General features: G+C 43.4%; 1 protein-coding gene across 1 annotated transcript in view; it reads left to right on the top strand.

The window, feature by feature from the left end:
* The window catches only part of LOC103362574 (semaphorin-7A), a 47,432-nt gene extending 34,067 nt beyond the window's left edge, over positions 1-13,365 (top strand). Inside the window, exons 11-14 of the mRNA XM_008288959.1 lie at positions 9,550-9,665; positions 10,310-10,482; positions 10,940-10,995; positions 13,019-13,365. Coding sequence (XP_008287181.1) covers positions 9,550-9,665; positions 10,310-10,482; positions 10,940-10,995; positions 13,019-13,365 — 692 coding nt within the window. The remainder of the gene's footprint in view (positions 1-9,549; positions 9,666-10,309; positions 10,483-10,939; positions 10,996-13,018) is intronic.
* The last annotated feature ends 2,213 nt before the right edge of the window (positions 13,366-15,578 follow it).

Consider the following 15,578-nt stretch of genomic DNA (forward strand, 5'->3'; position numbering starts at 1 on the left):
AAAAAAAAAACTAAAACTGTTTACGCGGTTGATGTTATTCATAAATATTTAATCGTCTGACACGCCCGATGTAGACTGTGAGTATTAGTCTGCCATTTGTCACACATTCCACGTGGCTTTCGCCTCATCTTCTGCCATCTGCATGCTACCGTTTTCAGAATCCCCTTCACTATTAGAAGCGACAACCTCTAAGCAGCAAATTACCACATTTTGCCAAACGATTGGATGGTGCGACAAAAGGAGAATTAACCTTGTAAATAACAATGCTCGCCTCTCTGCATGCAAATGTTCCACTGAAACTCCATTACTGTTTGAAGGGGACGATGTTGCTACATGCTGGACTTAGAACCATCCAAGACAATTGGTTTAAAGAAACAAAGCCAGTTTTTTCCCTGTCGCAGTATGATGATGAGGTGCAGCCAGACCGTTCTGCACAGTGTCAGCAGTGGAGAATGGTCTGGCTAATGGTCAAGGCTTAACCATTACATTACTTCTAATGTATTGATCTTGTCCTAAGTACATCTATGTGCACCAGGAGAGGCAGCAGCCATTATAAGAGAATCAAACGGAGATTATTTTGACTATAAACAACAGTGATCAAGATCTTTTTTGCATGCACGGTAGTATTGCAGATAATAAGCGTTCAAACACAGATGGCATTGGGAGTTTCTAAGTTACATACACAATACAAATAACTTTATTACAGAAAACTAGGTGGCCTTCAGAAAGCTTGAGAATAAGAGATTTTAAACGAGAGGTCTTAAGAATGCAGCAACAAAAGCGTGCGATAACAACCCATTAAATAATACAAGTTCCAAAGCTGTCAAATCATCACTTGATGAGGAAAGAACGGCAACAATTCCACATTCCTCAAGGACACAAACGATGAGTGAGGCTGAGTCACACGCACCAAACTCTGCGGGGCACGTTTATTTCAATATTTTAACATAGAACAATGCCGTAAAAATTGTTTATTGGCGTTTTATTTTAGCTGACTTGGTTATAACTTCATTGAAAAGCTGCACAACAGCATTATCTGAGTCAACACGAGCTCCTGAGGAGATTGTTTTTTATTTATTCCGCCATTAAAAGTTATCTTAATACAACAGAAAACCGGGACAGAGCGAACAGAACCGGAGCTGTTGACACATCCATTATCTCATTATGTTGTAGTCTGTGATTAAAGCCTCCGTTGGTAATTTGTAGATAATCTGTACACCCACCACTGCCATCAATAGCTTTGTTTTCACTTTTTCGATGGTTTATGATCAGATTTTTCTCTTCGTTTTGTTCGAGCTTTAGTCTTATGTGCCGATACACCCCCACATCCTGCCATGCTTGCATCCACCCTCCTGTGCTACATGAAGGTGTTGCTGGTTTTTGTGCATGTTTTTCCCTCTGCCTTGTATTTAGATATTCAGCTGGTCAAAGCAAACACTGCGTGGCTGCCCAGCACTTACAGTAAAACGACTCTTGGTGCCACGAAGAAGGGGCACCTTGATGCTACGAAAGCAAGAAAACATCATCCATCTAATTCCCTCTCATCTAATTTCCACACCCACAGAGGCGCGCGTCTTGTTTATTTTCATCACAGCTGTTTGGGAAAAGTGATGTATTTGACGGCTAAAGGAACTCACTTTAAAATGTTGACCTAGAACAAAGCGACGGGGCGGCGCCGGGCTCCTAATTAGCTAAATAGTGCACCATATACTCTGAGCTTTAAACCCATCTAACAAGTCTCAGAGGGACTCCCCTGTGAGATGTAGGCTGACGGAACGCGGCGGTATTTGACAAACTGATTTTTTTTTTTGTCTTTTGATCACCAGCAAGAATTATAATTCAGCAGAATTCATGGTTTCATATAACAGACTGGAGGTAGTGCAGCTGTTCCCCCACAAAACTCATGTAGTTTAAATCAAGCTGAAATGAAGTTTTTTTTTTTTAAATTATTGACCTGATTTCTAAAGATAAGCCCCAAGAGGAGAACTGATTATTTTGTCGCCATTTGGTTGTGGTGATTTTTCTGAGCGTGCCCGGGGTTCTGATGTCCCACTTGATGGTTTTAAGCTTCTTCTTGTGGGTCTTCTCTGTTTCATTTTGGTCAGAAGTGTCTTAAAGGGAACCCACACGAACGTTGAACATGAAAGTGCTTTTTACGAATCCTGGGGAGTGCATGCATTAAACATAAATGTATAAAGGCTTCCAGAGGGAGCTGATGAACTGAGTGAAGTCGAGTCAAAACCGGTCGAGGCTGAAGACTGCAAGTTTAAAAATAATATGAAGAAAATCTGGGGTGTAGAGAAGTGAGCTCAAGCGTACTCATAACCTCTGCTCGAGTCTGTGTGTGCTAAGCTACGGTAGCCGCCGCTAGCGTAACACACCGACAGCAAACAGCAGAGCACGGTGTCACTTAAATGTCAAATGAATCGAATCACATTACGGTAACTACATAACTACCAAGTTGTGATGTTTGCTCTTATGTCACATTAAAGACACCGTTAGAATCTAATGCATCAAAAGGTCAGAACATCTTTCATTACTGAGGTTTAGATATTAAGTCCACTTGTATCTTTAATGAGACTCAGTCACCTTCAGCATGGAGGAAATATCTGGAGAGATATTCTTCTTTTGTCAGTAGCTCTTAGCTGAAGGAATCTCTTTAAAATACCCCACAGACGATTCTCTTGGATTAGAATCGGGTGACATTTGCTCTTTCCTTCTTGCCTCGTGTCATTTTTTGTGAACTTTAACTTGTCCTCATGCTGAAATATTCCACTTCTGGTAAGTTATTACATTTATAGATGGTTCCACGACTGACAAGATGACCTCCAGCAGCTTTCATGAAACCACATTCACACCTCGCCACAAAAGACCTTAACGAACCCCACGGTGGCAGGGGGGGCACTAACGAGGTGGAGGGGCAACAAAGCCCCAATTGAAACCGAAACTCAGGTGTTAATGGCTCCTTAAGGATATCTGGAACTCCCAACTAGTCAGAACTGATGAAGCCTCTTGGATGAGAGGTGGAACATCTTCAAGGAACTCAAGCAAGTCCAGTTGCTACGATTAATCTACCAGAATAACCACAACCTGGATGACTGCGGATCTCCAGACACTTCTGATATGCTGCTGGAGGTCCTCTTGTCACCAAGTGTTTCACTACATCCACAGGCACCATCTCTAAATGTCATCTCCCCTAAACCTTTTGCACTCGTGCCACCATATTATCACACCCCCGCCTCGCCTCTGTGCTTCACTGTCAGGACTATGCATTCACTGTGGTGCTCCACGTTCATGCCGAACAAGCTGGACCCCATCTCAGATGAACACATTTATCTTGGTCTCATCTGACCAAAGAATGAAATCCCAGTAGTCATCTCGCCTCTTCGTGGGTTCTTTAGCAAAGTTTCACCTTGCAATGTGGCACCATAGAGAAGGTTTTTTTTCTTGGATGTTCATAGAAGTTGTGGTTATGTAATGTCCTTCTTACTGTCTGAACTCTAATGGTTACAGAGAGAGATGGGAGTCTGAAACACCTTCCAGTTTTCCTGTTTTTCAGCGCTAAATTGTCCAATTAGCACACTGTCCAAAGTGATACCATGGTTTGTTCTACACCTCCTGATTGATGTTGAATGTGATCACTGTGGGCTGCAAAGTGGATCGGTGGTTAGCACTGTTGCCTCGCAGCAGGAAGGTCACCAGTTTGCGTCCCGGTGAGGACACCCGGGAGCTTTCTGCATGTTTTCCCCGTACAGCGTGGGTTCTCTCCAGGTTCTCTGGCTTCCTCCCACATTCCAAAAACATGCTGAAGTTAATTGGTGATTCTAAATTGTCCGTCGGTGTGAATGTGAGTGTGCTTGGTTGTCTGTCTCTAAGTGTAGCCTTGTGATAGACTGGTCCAGGTGTCCCCTGCCTTCACCATAAGTTAGCTGGGATAGACTCCAGCACCCTGTGACCCTAGTGAGGATTAAGAGGTGTATAGATGATGGATGGATGTTTCCGCTGTTTTCCCACTCCCAACTCACTGACTGCTTCACTGTTAGGACTATGCGTTCATTGTGGTATTCCAGGTTCATGCCAAACATGCTGGACTCCCATCTCAGCTGAACAGATGCATTGTGGTCTAATCTGACCTTAAATCTGTGTTTCCACTTATTTTACTGTACGTTGTCCATCTTTGTGAAGCCACATAATCACATTTGCCTCTGGCCGTTCCTTTCAATGTGGAGCCACAATGAAAATAAGGGAGCTCTGATGTTCACAGATCATTTTATAACCATATTCATGCAGTTAGTCCACTTAGAAATGACAGGTACTTGGTTATAAGTCATCACAGGTGTGTTTAATTTGTATTGTGCTTGATTGTTCGTAAAATGAAATACTCTGTTGAATGCAGAAGTAATGCAATTAAAGAGAGGTGATACAACTTTGAATCATTTGACATTTTGGTGTCCAGGGCTGTACTCGCCTCTGTTTTTGTAAATCTTTTCAGTTGCATTGTGATAACGTCGGTTCCAGGTTTTGACAAGGAGGAGGAATAAATAATCACACTATCTCTGATTCTTCTATATTGATTTGGACCTTCTTTTAAGTAGCGCAGTGCTAAGCTGATTGAATATTTAGTTTCAAGCGACAGATACGGCTACAGCTGCAGAAAGAAGCTCAAAGACGGGCCTGTGTTTCAGATCAAAGTCTTGATTGAGTTGAGAGCAGTGGCTGGCTGCTCCTGATTCACTTTAGTCAAAGCCAAGAAGATCTGGCAAACTGATTCCCTTTAAAGTTGCTCAGCTTTGGGTACTTAAAGAAATACCGAGCAGCCCTTTTACCAGAAAAAAATAGTCTGCAAAACCCTGTATAATGTTAATTTACTGAGTTTTATTGTCCAATAGCAATGTTTTAAAAGATCTCTACATATGCGGGGTAACGGCAGCAACAGCAGGGAAAGCTGTAACTGTGTTTGATTACGGTAATAGAAGCTAAGTTGGGTTGTGCTCGATGCCAAACTCCTCACTTCTACATTCTAGGAGTCAACTGTGCTGCAGATTTGTCCAGTAGAACCTCAATTCCTGCAGTACTGGGCTGTCCAGAGCAAGGTAGAGCCATGTGAAAGAGATGAAACGAAAAATATCGTCCATGTAATGATGTACAGTCACACAAGTTCAACAGCCCACAGATGTCTGACTGTGAGCCGGCTGTGTCAGAGCCCTAAAGACTCGCTTAGGAAAAAAAAGCAACAAAGGAGGAATGAAAGATAGCGGACCTTTGAAAGCTGCCGGACAAACCGGAGCAGTTAGTCTCTGATTCAGGGGGACTGCTGGAAACGGAATGAAAGGAACGAGCAGTAGTGAAAGATTTCCTTCCCTTCAGTAACTCGCTGACAGATTGACCGCCACGAGACGTAAATCTGCTCGGAGCGTTTCAGCGGCGGAGGTGATACAGCAGAAAGCTCCCCTCGGGGACGGCAGAAATGTCAGAGCCGTGCACTTGTTTCAAGTTGACTTTATGTTCCAGATCAGAAGCTATTTTCTTTTCACTCGGCGTGACACATGAGGTGGCAGTAGCTTAAAGGTGAGGCGGGGGGGAAATATGAGTGAAGGAAGTGGATGATTTTAACTTGCAGCTAAACCTTTAGCACAGCTGGAAAAATGTGTGGCTCTTAGGTCCAACAGTCAGGTGTAAAAAAAAAGGCAGCGAGGAGGGAGTTTAAACTGTAAAACAACACATCTCAGCAAAGCCTTCCTGGATAAATAGAACTAAAAACAGAGACGCTGCATAAGTTCAGCACCGTCACCCTTCCCCTCCCCTCAGAACGTCTTGCTGCCATCTTTGTGCTGATACACTGTTCTGATAAAAAAAAAAAAAAAGAGCCCAAAATAGCTGCAGACAGGATTAAAGAATCACATGAGAGTAAACTGGGTAAAAAAAATGGGGGAAGCGTTATCTTCGACTACAGAGGGAAAGATTTGACGTTTTATGAAAAAGACACAAGGCAGAACAAAAGAAGTCCAAGTGACAGCAAGAACCTGCCCGACTGCCTAATTACAAATGAGAAAGTGCCTCACAGAGGGAGCGTTCAGGAAATGAGGATGTGAGATAAAAAAGGTATCGCTGTAATCACATTTTCACAGCGGGGGGAAGGTAAAATAATCTTAGATGTGACAAAAAGACAAAACAAGTTTGAGCGTCTTCCTGCGGGGAGCCTTTAAATCCGTCGAGTTGTTGTTTGGAGAGGGAGGCGTGGCTGACTGGAGGCAATAAAAACCCATCACGGTGAGGGAATTCAAATAGAAACCCAGAATATTTTCATTGGCTCCGAGTCCAATGAAACAGTCAGCATTAAAAAAAAAAAAAAAAGTAGTTGGAAATATTGAGAAGCAGCAGCAGAGACTGTAAACAGTTACTGTCTGGTAAAGTCTACTGTGCAAAAAAACAAAATGATGGCTCACAGTGAGAGCAATGACTCATCAATTCTCAAAGTCAAGCCTGCACGCAAGACAATACCACTGAGTAAAGCTGAACGATCGTGTGCAGAAATTCCAGCAAATCTGTGAGTCTGTCTGCTGGAACTTGGCTCGTATAGGGAGGCAGGAAACTCCTGGGGTGCGCTTGATTTGGACTAAATGACAGCCAGTACTCACACAGACTCAGTGCTCATTTGTGCAGCTTCCACGTTGAAAAGACACGAGCTGCAAAAAGGAGGATAATTAGCGAACCGAAGCTATGCCGTTGCTTGTGAGGATGAATTCAACTAACTTGTCTTGATCAGCTCAACAGCATTTTCAGTCGACAAACTCAGTAGGTATAGGGTTCCTTTTTTACTTTATTTTTCTTTTCCTATTTCTCTTGCAATGTCCTCGGGCGACACCAACAGCCACAACCAAATTCCTTGTATGTTGTGTACGTTCTTGGCCATCAAAGCTGATTCTGTTTTTACCTTTGACATGTTTCGACTGTCGCTTCAGTCTTCCTCAGAAACGTCACTGATGTGTCTTTATCAGCTGGTTAAAAAAAAAGAATGTGAAAAGGAAACATCAAGTCGACGCACAAGATCACAAAAAGAAAAAGCAGAACATGTGAACCTAAACTCAGCCAAAAGAAACAACCGCATCATGGACTGGGACGACGCAACGATCATTGGAGAGCAACAAATTTAAACGTTGGATCAGGAGGCGAGTCAAAGACGCCATGAACCGTGATGAGGAGGAATCATGCTGCCCCACACCATAGACTGTATAAAAGATGGACGTAGCTACCGTGACGTCACCCGTTGGTTTCTGCACTGAGAAAATGAAGCCAGGGTTTTGCTACTTCCTGGTTGACATCTTGGATTTTTGGAGCCAGTGACGCAAGAATCATCGGAGGGGGGCGCAGCCATAGGAGCAGCGATTGGTCAGACGGATTGAGAGGCGGGCCCTCTCTGCCCCGTCCACATTTACCGCCTTCTGCTCGCTTCATCTGTATGGTCGCTGCCGACTGTCAATCAAGCCAGCCACGCCCCTTGCCCCGCAAAATGTTGACGATTTTTAAAAATTCAGTATTGATTTATTTTCAGATTGGCCACCTGATCTCTGGATTTGACCATGAAAACTAATTTTAAAAAAATCCTGAGCTGTAGGAATGCAGTATTTCGTGATCTGTGATCACTTCTTTTCTAATTCCAGTCTATGGGAGCCAGGGCTTTTTGGAGCCAGCAGCTAGCGGACGTAGTGATACTGCAGGTTTTTGACACTTCCAGGTTGGCTTCATTTTACAGGGCTGGTTGCTACGTCCATCTTTTTTACAGTCTATGTCCCACACATGGGACGCTCTTCTGCAGAGACCACCGGGCAGCAGGAGGCGTGGCCTGTTGGGCAAATCTGACAGATCGCCAGGCGGGTCACGCCTCCAGGAAGCCAGCAGCTGACAAAGACACGTCAACATAGATGTCAGTGACAGTCAAAACATGTCAAAGGTAGAAACAGCTCCTATCTAAAAACTACTTATTGTCCTATTAAAAATAATCAGAGTAGACAAAATGAACCTCATCACGCTGTAAATTCAATGACTGAAAACTGACTTGATTGTTGCTGAACTCAGGAGACTTGAGTGGCACTTTGCTTGGCTTTATTCATCTGCTATGAGACCTGGAGAACCCATTTACCTCTCGGCTTTTTTACCGTCTGTGATCTGTGTGTGCACCGGTTTGCTCTGCTGGAATATTGTCTGGCATGAGGACTGCAAGGTGGTAATTTGATTAAGCGCAAATGAAATTCATTCCAGAATTAAAACATAAAAGAAACACGCAAAGAGTGGAACGGCAACAACGAAGGTCTTGAAACCAGATTCTGACACGAGGCCCACCTTGCCGGTGATAATTATAACGCTCCTCATTGTGAGCCGTTTGCTCGGGCTGGGTGGTCCTCGATTACTGCGAGGCATGACAGACACGGCGTTATGCGATTAATGTTCTTACCCAGCTACTTTGCTGCCGTCTTTTAATGCGGGGCCCTTATCGAGCATGCTCCCATGATTGCATTACATTGCATTCGCTGCCTGTTTTCAGAGCCACCAGGAATAGGGAGCAGAACAATATAAAGCTTGCCTCATTTTTACCCTTAGGGCAACTTAGGGTTTTGAGTTTTATCTTATGTTGCTACCAACTGTTCTTATTTTAGCTGATTTACATTATCTTAAATCTGAATTTCATTTATTATTTTGCTAGTTTGCCTTTGATTACAATAATTTCATCAACAATTTTTAAGCCCACATTGTTTGTTTACAATCCAGCTGAACGAAGATGCAAACAGAGTCGATTGAAGGCCTCCATCAATCGTGCTGATGTTCTGCTCGACTGACGCAAAGTCTCAAGTGCATTTGTATATTAAATGAGCTCGAACCGGTTGGCACCAATGGGAGCTTTCAGTTCCCCGAAGACCCGGATCTCCGAGGACCGGCTGCATAACTTTGCCCAGTTAGCGATCCAGGCTCCAGGCTTTGTTGTGGCCGTATTGTTTCAGCCCGGTTCGTGAGAAATCACCTCTCTGATGTCAAATAGCGTTTGCCGTTATGGAAAAGGTCTCAGCCAGAAGCCACAATAAAAGTTCTTGGATATTGAATGCTTCATCATTTGTGACAGGAACAACACAGAGTTTTAGTTACGTAACCGACCCGAAGAGAACGCAAACATTTTAACTGGATTCCTGCTGCTGAATTCTACAGAGTTCAACCTCTTAGCTTCTCCTCACCATTAGCATCCTGAGTAACACGCTGCCTGTAGCTTATACGATGGTTTTGGCACCATCCACTGCAAGTACAGGTACACCATCCATTCTCCTCGTTTGTTCAGAAAAATCTCTCTTCTCTGCCTTTTTGGCCCTCCAGCCTGCCTTCAGGGTGGAAACTGTCCAAATCCACCTCAGGCAACAACAAAAAAAGAGAAAAGAAACCCACAGATTTTAACATACAATTCCAGGAACTTGTGGCATTTCTGTATGTACGAGTCGAGCCTGGAGACGTGTGATTCGCCCCCACGCTCCATTTACAACATCTCTTCCTTCTTTGTTTCTCCAGAACAAGGCAAAGTTCTCAAAGTTCTTCACACAAGCGAGGAGGTCTTCATCATATCTCAGTACTCTCTGTTCCACAACGAGGGCCCCGTTCTAAACATGGCCATCGACTCCCAAAAGGTATGAGTAATGAAGCTGCATTCGGATTTCTGCTGCATTTGTGTTTTCATTCTAAATAATTTATCAGGGCTTTAGACGGTGCTGGGAAAGGCTGCGAAACATGCAATAAGCCATGTGTTCATGGAAGCCTTTTTTTTTTTTTCTTAAAACCTGAAGATGATTTCAACAGTGCAATATCTAAAAACATGCTTGCTATTTGTTTTTTTTAAATGAATTATTTAAAAGATGAAAGATGTAAGAAATTAAACCAAAAAACATGTTGTAAAATCTCTTCTTAAGTCATTCATCTGCTTGCTAATTTCTTGTGCGAAATATCTAAAATAAAATACTGAATCTTGCCAATATTCTGCCTATACGGAGGAGATTTAATATTAAAGTTGGAGTTATTACTGTTAAATATCCTCTAGTCATGCGTTGTGTGTCTAGATAATAAAAAAATAATCCTCATTCTGTGCTTTCGTTGAGATGTACTGTCCCATGTTGGCCTGAAGGCCGTCTCAGACGCTCTGCAGTTATTATGGCATAAAAAAATTCTCTCATTTTACTTTGAATAATGAAACAACACTCGCGGATGTATTCCAGTAGCATCGCTGTTGCTAATAAATCTGGGAGATGCATACAGTGTTCCATGTTTGCCTCCTCAGGGACATCTGTACGTCGGTACAGCGATGGAGGTCCAGCGACTGCCGCTGGCGGACTGCCGTCGCTATGGCGACACGTGCAGGGAGTGCATCCTTTCTCGGGATCCGTACTGCGGCTGGGACAAGGCCAGGAGGAAGTGCATCACCATCCCGCCTGGATACAACGTCACGTCTGGGTACGAGCGGATGCGAAGTCGCCGCCGCATAGCGATTGGCTGTTTTCACGGGAGCCTCACAGCGTTGAGTGGGCGCTCGTTGGCGATTCTGAAAACGGCACCATTAGAAGAAATAATGCCCGAGTGTTCTGACTGACAATGCTTGGCCTGGGATGATGAAACTTGCTTTAAGTGCAAAGTAACTGCAGTTCAAAGCAAAGCAGGGCAATCACCCAAATCACAGCAGACACAATATTAAGACGGTTTCATTCTGATGCTAAATTACTCTGGTTTAACGCACTTTCTAATGTTAAATAACTGCACACAGTCCTTTCTCCTCCCTCGCCCCGACACCGCCGAATGATTTGTCCCTGCATGTTTTAATTTGCGAACAACAGCCGGTTGATGCAAAGACTCGTAAGCCGTTTGTGAAACTATTTAACGCTGCTAATTTGTCTTCTCTATTCTTTTCCGACAGGGCACTCATTCAGAATCTGGACCATTCGAACTCCTCGGTTTGCGGGGAAGCTGCTGGTGAGCCCTTATCTGCTCTCTCCCACTCTCTCTGTATCTTAATTAAACCAAAATAGGAACCTTTATGAGCAACTACAGTAAAAAGATGATTATCATATAATTGAGCAGAGAGCAAAAAACCCACAGGGAGAGATTTTTCTTATATATATTTTTTTTTATATCATGCCTTGCCCCGTTTCGGAGCTCAAAACCCAACTATAACCTCAACTAATCATGGCAATTACTAGCCTCTGAAGGAAAGGCTATCTCCTCAAGTGATCTGACTTCAACATTGGATTTATTTCTAGTCGTGTCACTGGTGCCATGTGTCCTGTCTGGTGATACGGCGACAACTTTGGCCTATTCTCTTGATTAGAGGTGATGAGAAGCAATAATCTTTTAGTAAGCATGGCTCCACTGGTAGACTTTGTCCTTCTTCATTTTACAGTCAAAAAACAACATAATTTCTCAAGCAACTCTTCCCTAATGTTTTTTTTTGCTTCCAAGCCCTGCTCCTTGGCCTTGGTTACCGTCCTGCCTGCCAAGCCTTCCAATCTCACGCAGTAGGCTGCTCACAGCGATAACATTCATATTCATCGCTGGTTTTTTTTTGTAAAGCGTTGGCGCCAAGACAAAAGCGGGCTTCTCATTTTTAGTCAACAACCGTCGATCGTAGCAGCTGAAATGACAACTAATTTTATTAGCCGCAAACCGGCTACTATAACAACTCCGAGGCTTGGTTGAAAAATCCGTCTCCAGCTGACTTTTGGAGGCTTCCAGCTGACCAATATGGAAGTTGGTTGGAATATACGTTATTATTTTTAACACAAAGCACTCTGCAATGATGTTAGAACCCAAATCTCAAGGGGAAAGGAAAGTAAGACGCAAACGAGATTGATTTACAGACATTAAATATATATTAATAATGAGTAGGGGGGTTTTGAGTTACATAGTGAGGCTCTGTAGAGGATTACAGTGCAGCAGGAACAACTGTAGGATCAGGCAGCTTTTTTTCTAAAGTAATATAGTTTAGATGTTGAATACATAGAAGTAAATTAGATAAACACAAAGATTACTCGTATAGCATGATTGCTTTGAAACTCAGTGACGTGTGTCGATCTGAAATGGGGCGTTTCTAGCATAACCCTCTACAGCCACATAATCATAATCCAGCTCTGCCATGTCTCGTCTAGTTATGATTGATAAACTACGATAACGCAGCTATTTTAGGGACGGGGTATCATTTGTCATAATATATCCAGAGCCCTGGTGAGGACATGTGGAGGATTATGGCATGTATTGTGTTTTTGTTCCCCCTGTACTTCGACATAGCTCAACTACTAAACTGTTTTTTTTGTGAAAACAGCATCATGTTGGTTCTATAGGAGCTTATTCCTGTGTTGTTCACCTGCCAGTCAAAGGAGTGGGCGGTACTTAGTGTGGCTGCTTTCCTTCCATTTTCTGATTATAAAGCTCCATCCTGGACGTCTTTTTCGTTTCTGTCCGTCCACAGTGGCCTACGCTGCTTGTGCCAGCTATCCAATTCTTCTTTGTGTTTATTCCAACAAAGCAAGAAGCTGAAACCCAATCACCATTTGCAAAGCTTATAATTGGATGAATCCACCAGGGGGCCCCAGTGCTAAAATGATCTGTGGGTTCATATTGACTGCCTGGCAAATGGGCTCTGTACCATAAAGGTAATAATGCAGAGCTCGCCTTAGGGCTTCCTCATTCAAGTTGATGTGGTGCATATTCCCAAACAAATTTGCAATTGATCAAATAACTGTGAACCACACAGTACATAATGAATACGGGGACTTCGGGGCGTTTGTGTCCCTGCAAGTCTGGGGCCTGAGGCGGATGCCTGCTGTGCCGTGTTGATAATTCTGCTTTGTTAAAGATCTACAAAACAATGTTCACTGGTCAGAGCAGGAAATATAAAATATGAACCTGATATGGGCTTCAGTTTTATCAGGTGTCCACAGAGCGAAATGGAATCAACATTTATTTTGATATGAAACTCTTCATTTCTTTGCACCTACAGCTCTGAAGCTGCGCCGAACTTCCCCCAGAGAAGTGGTGGTGCCGTTCAACACCTCCATCTTCCTCCCATGCCCTGTGCGCTCCTTCCACGCCACCTACCGCTGGGAGAAGGACAACTGCTTCAAGAACTACCCCTGCCTCTTCTCTGGAGACTTCTGTGTCCTGGGGCCAGTTGTGGACACGCCCCTGAAGGAAGGTGTCTTCCGCTGCATGGCCACCGAAGACGGATTCAAGGTGGAGGTTATCTCCTTCAGGCTGGTGAACGACGGCAGGCCCCTGGCCGCCTCCCTTGCCTCCACCTTGGGGCTCTCGCTCCTGCTCGCTGTGGCTACGCTGTGGCTTCATTAATGCAGCTAACACTAATGCTAACTCCTCATCCTTACTGGCTCCCAATGACAGGAAAGGCAAGGAGCCATTGTTCAGAGGTCAGGTTCGCAGAGCACTGAAGTACATGGTTGGGTTGTACGGTGACGACTCACCTTTTTCTATTTCGGTTTTTAGATAAAAAGAGACTAGAAAATATCTATGAATAAGGGATTGAAATTCTATATTTTTTAGCCTAAAGCAACATATCTGCAACCGCAGCTGTCTTAACAAGATCAAAACTGGAAAATGCATACATTAACATTTAAACTAAAGTGACTAGGAGTTACTGTCCACGAACTGACATGTCTTTCAAGTTTAAGCTTGATTCAACCATAATTAGGTGCTTTGCGAACCTTTCCTCTCCGACTAAAAAAAAGAGAAACATATCCTATGAGTTGGGCAAAAAAAACACCAATACCAGGCCAATTCTTTTTACCATTTCTCTACTTATTTTGAAATTGACTTGATTGTGCTTATTTGTGAATATGTAAACCTTTAATACCGCTGTTCCATCTAATCATTCATCTTGTTAAACCTCATTGGTATAGCTCATTAGTACTTAGAAAAATGTCTGGTATTGAGATTTAAAAAGCCTTAACACTTCTGGGACATAAACTCCTAAGCACAATTTTGCAGTCGAGGCAGAACACTGCAGACTCGGTTGGACTTGGCGCTATAATTAGTGCAGCTGAGTCTAACAACATCGCTGGGAGGAAGTGTCAGCTTTTTGACGGGAAGTAGGCGGATGGGCAAGAGCTCATCCTCGAACATCACTGTGTCTCAGCACCTCCTCCTCAGACAAGGCAGTTTCTTGCATCTTTTTAGCAGATGGTATCAGACATCGTTATTACGCCTTGTTCACAGCTTTGTCCGTTGTTTTTCTTTATACATGCCATCGTCGTTCCTCCTCCTCCCCAGAGCATCCGCACAAACCACTCGCTCTTAACAGGATGTGAAAAAAAAACACCACAACATCCCCCACAATAAATACCTTTGGAACAAAAGTTCCACAATGTTAGCGGTGAGGAGCAAACCGCCCTCACAATCTTTCAATACTTTGGAAAACCCTTCAAGTATTAATCTCCGTTAATGACTACGAACAATCTGGTTGCAAGTCGTGCCAAAACAGCGATCTTTCTGCTAATTCTGAATAAGCTGGCGGCAAGTCATTAGCGGAAGGAACTCGGCGTCCGTCAGGTTTTGGGAAATGGAGCGAAGACCTCTATGGCAAAGAGGAGCTAATGCGCTGCGAGCGAAACCGCAACCTCCGTCAGCCCGACAATGCGTAAAGATGTGAACAAGGTGTTCCGCTATTGCAATTACAGTAACCACACACACTTAGATTATCATAGGGGCAGATGAAGCTAATGGAACCGCAAAGTAGAGTTGCATTTCATAGTTTGCCAGGAGGAAAAAAAAAACAAAACAACAAAGGCTTGTACTTAAATCCGTGAAGTATGTTCTGTATTTTATTGCTCTGCAGATGCCAATTTCTACCATTGCTGCCTACGTATGTGACAGTTTGTCTTGATGGTTTGGGTTTTTAAACGCCATAGTTAGAATGTGATATGTACCCATTGACTGCTTTGCCTCTTTCCCCAGGGACATCAGTGCAAATAGAGAATCGTTATTTTTTCATACCTGTATCTCTATGCTGTGAAACAAAAACAAAAAAAAAGAGGCTTGACAGATTCCAACGAGACGCTTCGCTGATGTGCGGCAGCAACCACAACCGGCGGCGAGAACGACGAGTTTAGGATCAAACATCGCAGACGCCCACTGCGCCATCCTGTAATATCTTTCTTTGATAACCTTGGAAATAATGTATTAAGATTAAAGCTGAATGGGGGAAAAAAAAAGAACAAGTTGTGAATCTAGCTGGAGTTCAGCAGCATTGAAATGCCACAAAAAAAAAAAAAAAAAAACTCTGCCAAACCTGATGAATACTGATCAGCTGACTAAGAAGTAGACTTATGTGGCGAATAAATTATGCAGCGGATTAGCAAGTCCTCCAGAGCTTTGAGAATTATCATTCGCTAATGGTACATAAATCTGGCGGTACCGAACCTTCCGCAGTGGCAGAAATGTCATTAATAGCTAATTACACAACGGAGCCGGCTCGACGTGTACCGTATTAAAGAATTTATTTGACACCGTCAGGGATGCAGAGCGTGTTCTCGGCTGTGAAAACCGCG

Source organism: Stegastes partitus, unplaced genomic scaffold (assembly GCF_000690725.1).
Source record: "Stegastes partitus isolate 25-593 unplaced genomic scaffold, Stegastes_partitus-1.0.2 Scaffold585, whole genome shotgun sequence".
NCBI lineage: Eukaryota > Metazoa > Chordata > Actinopteri > Pomacentridae > Stegastes > Stegastes partitus.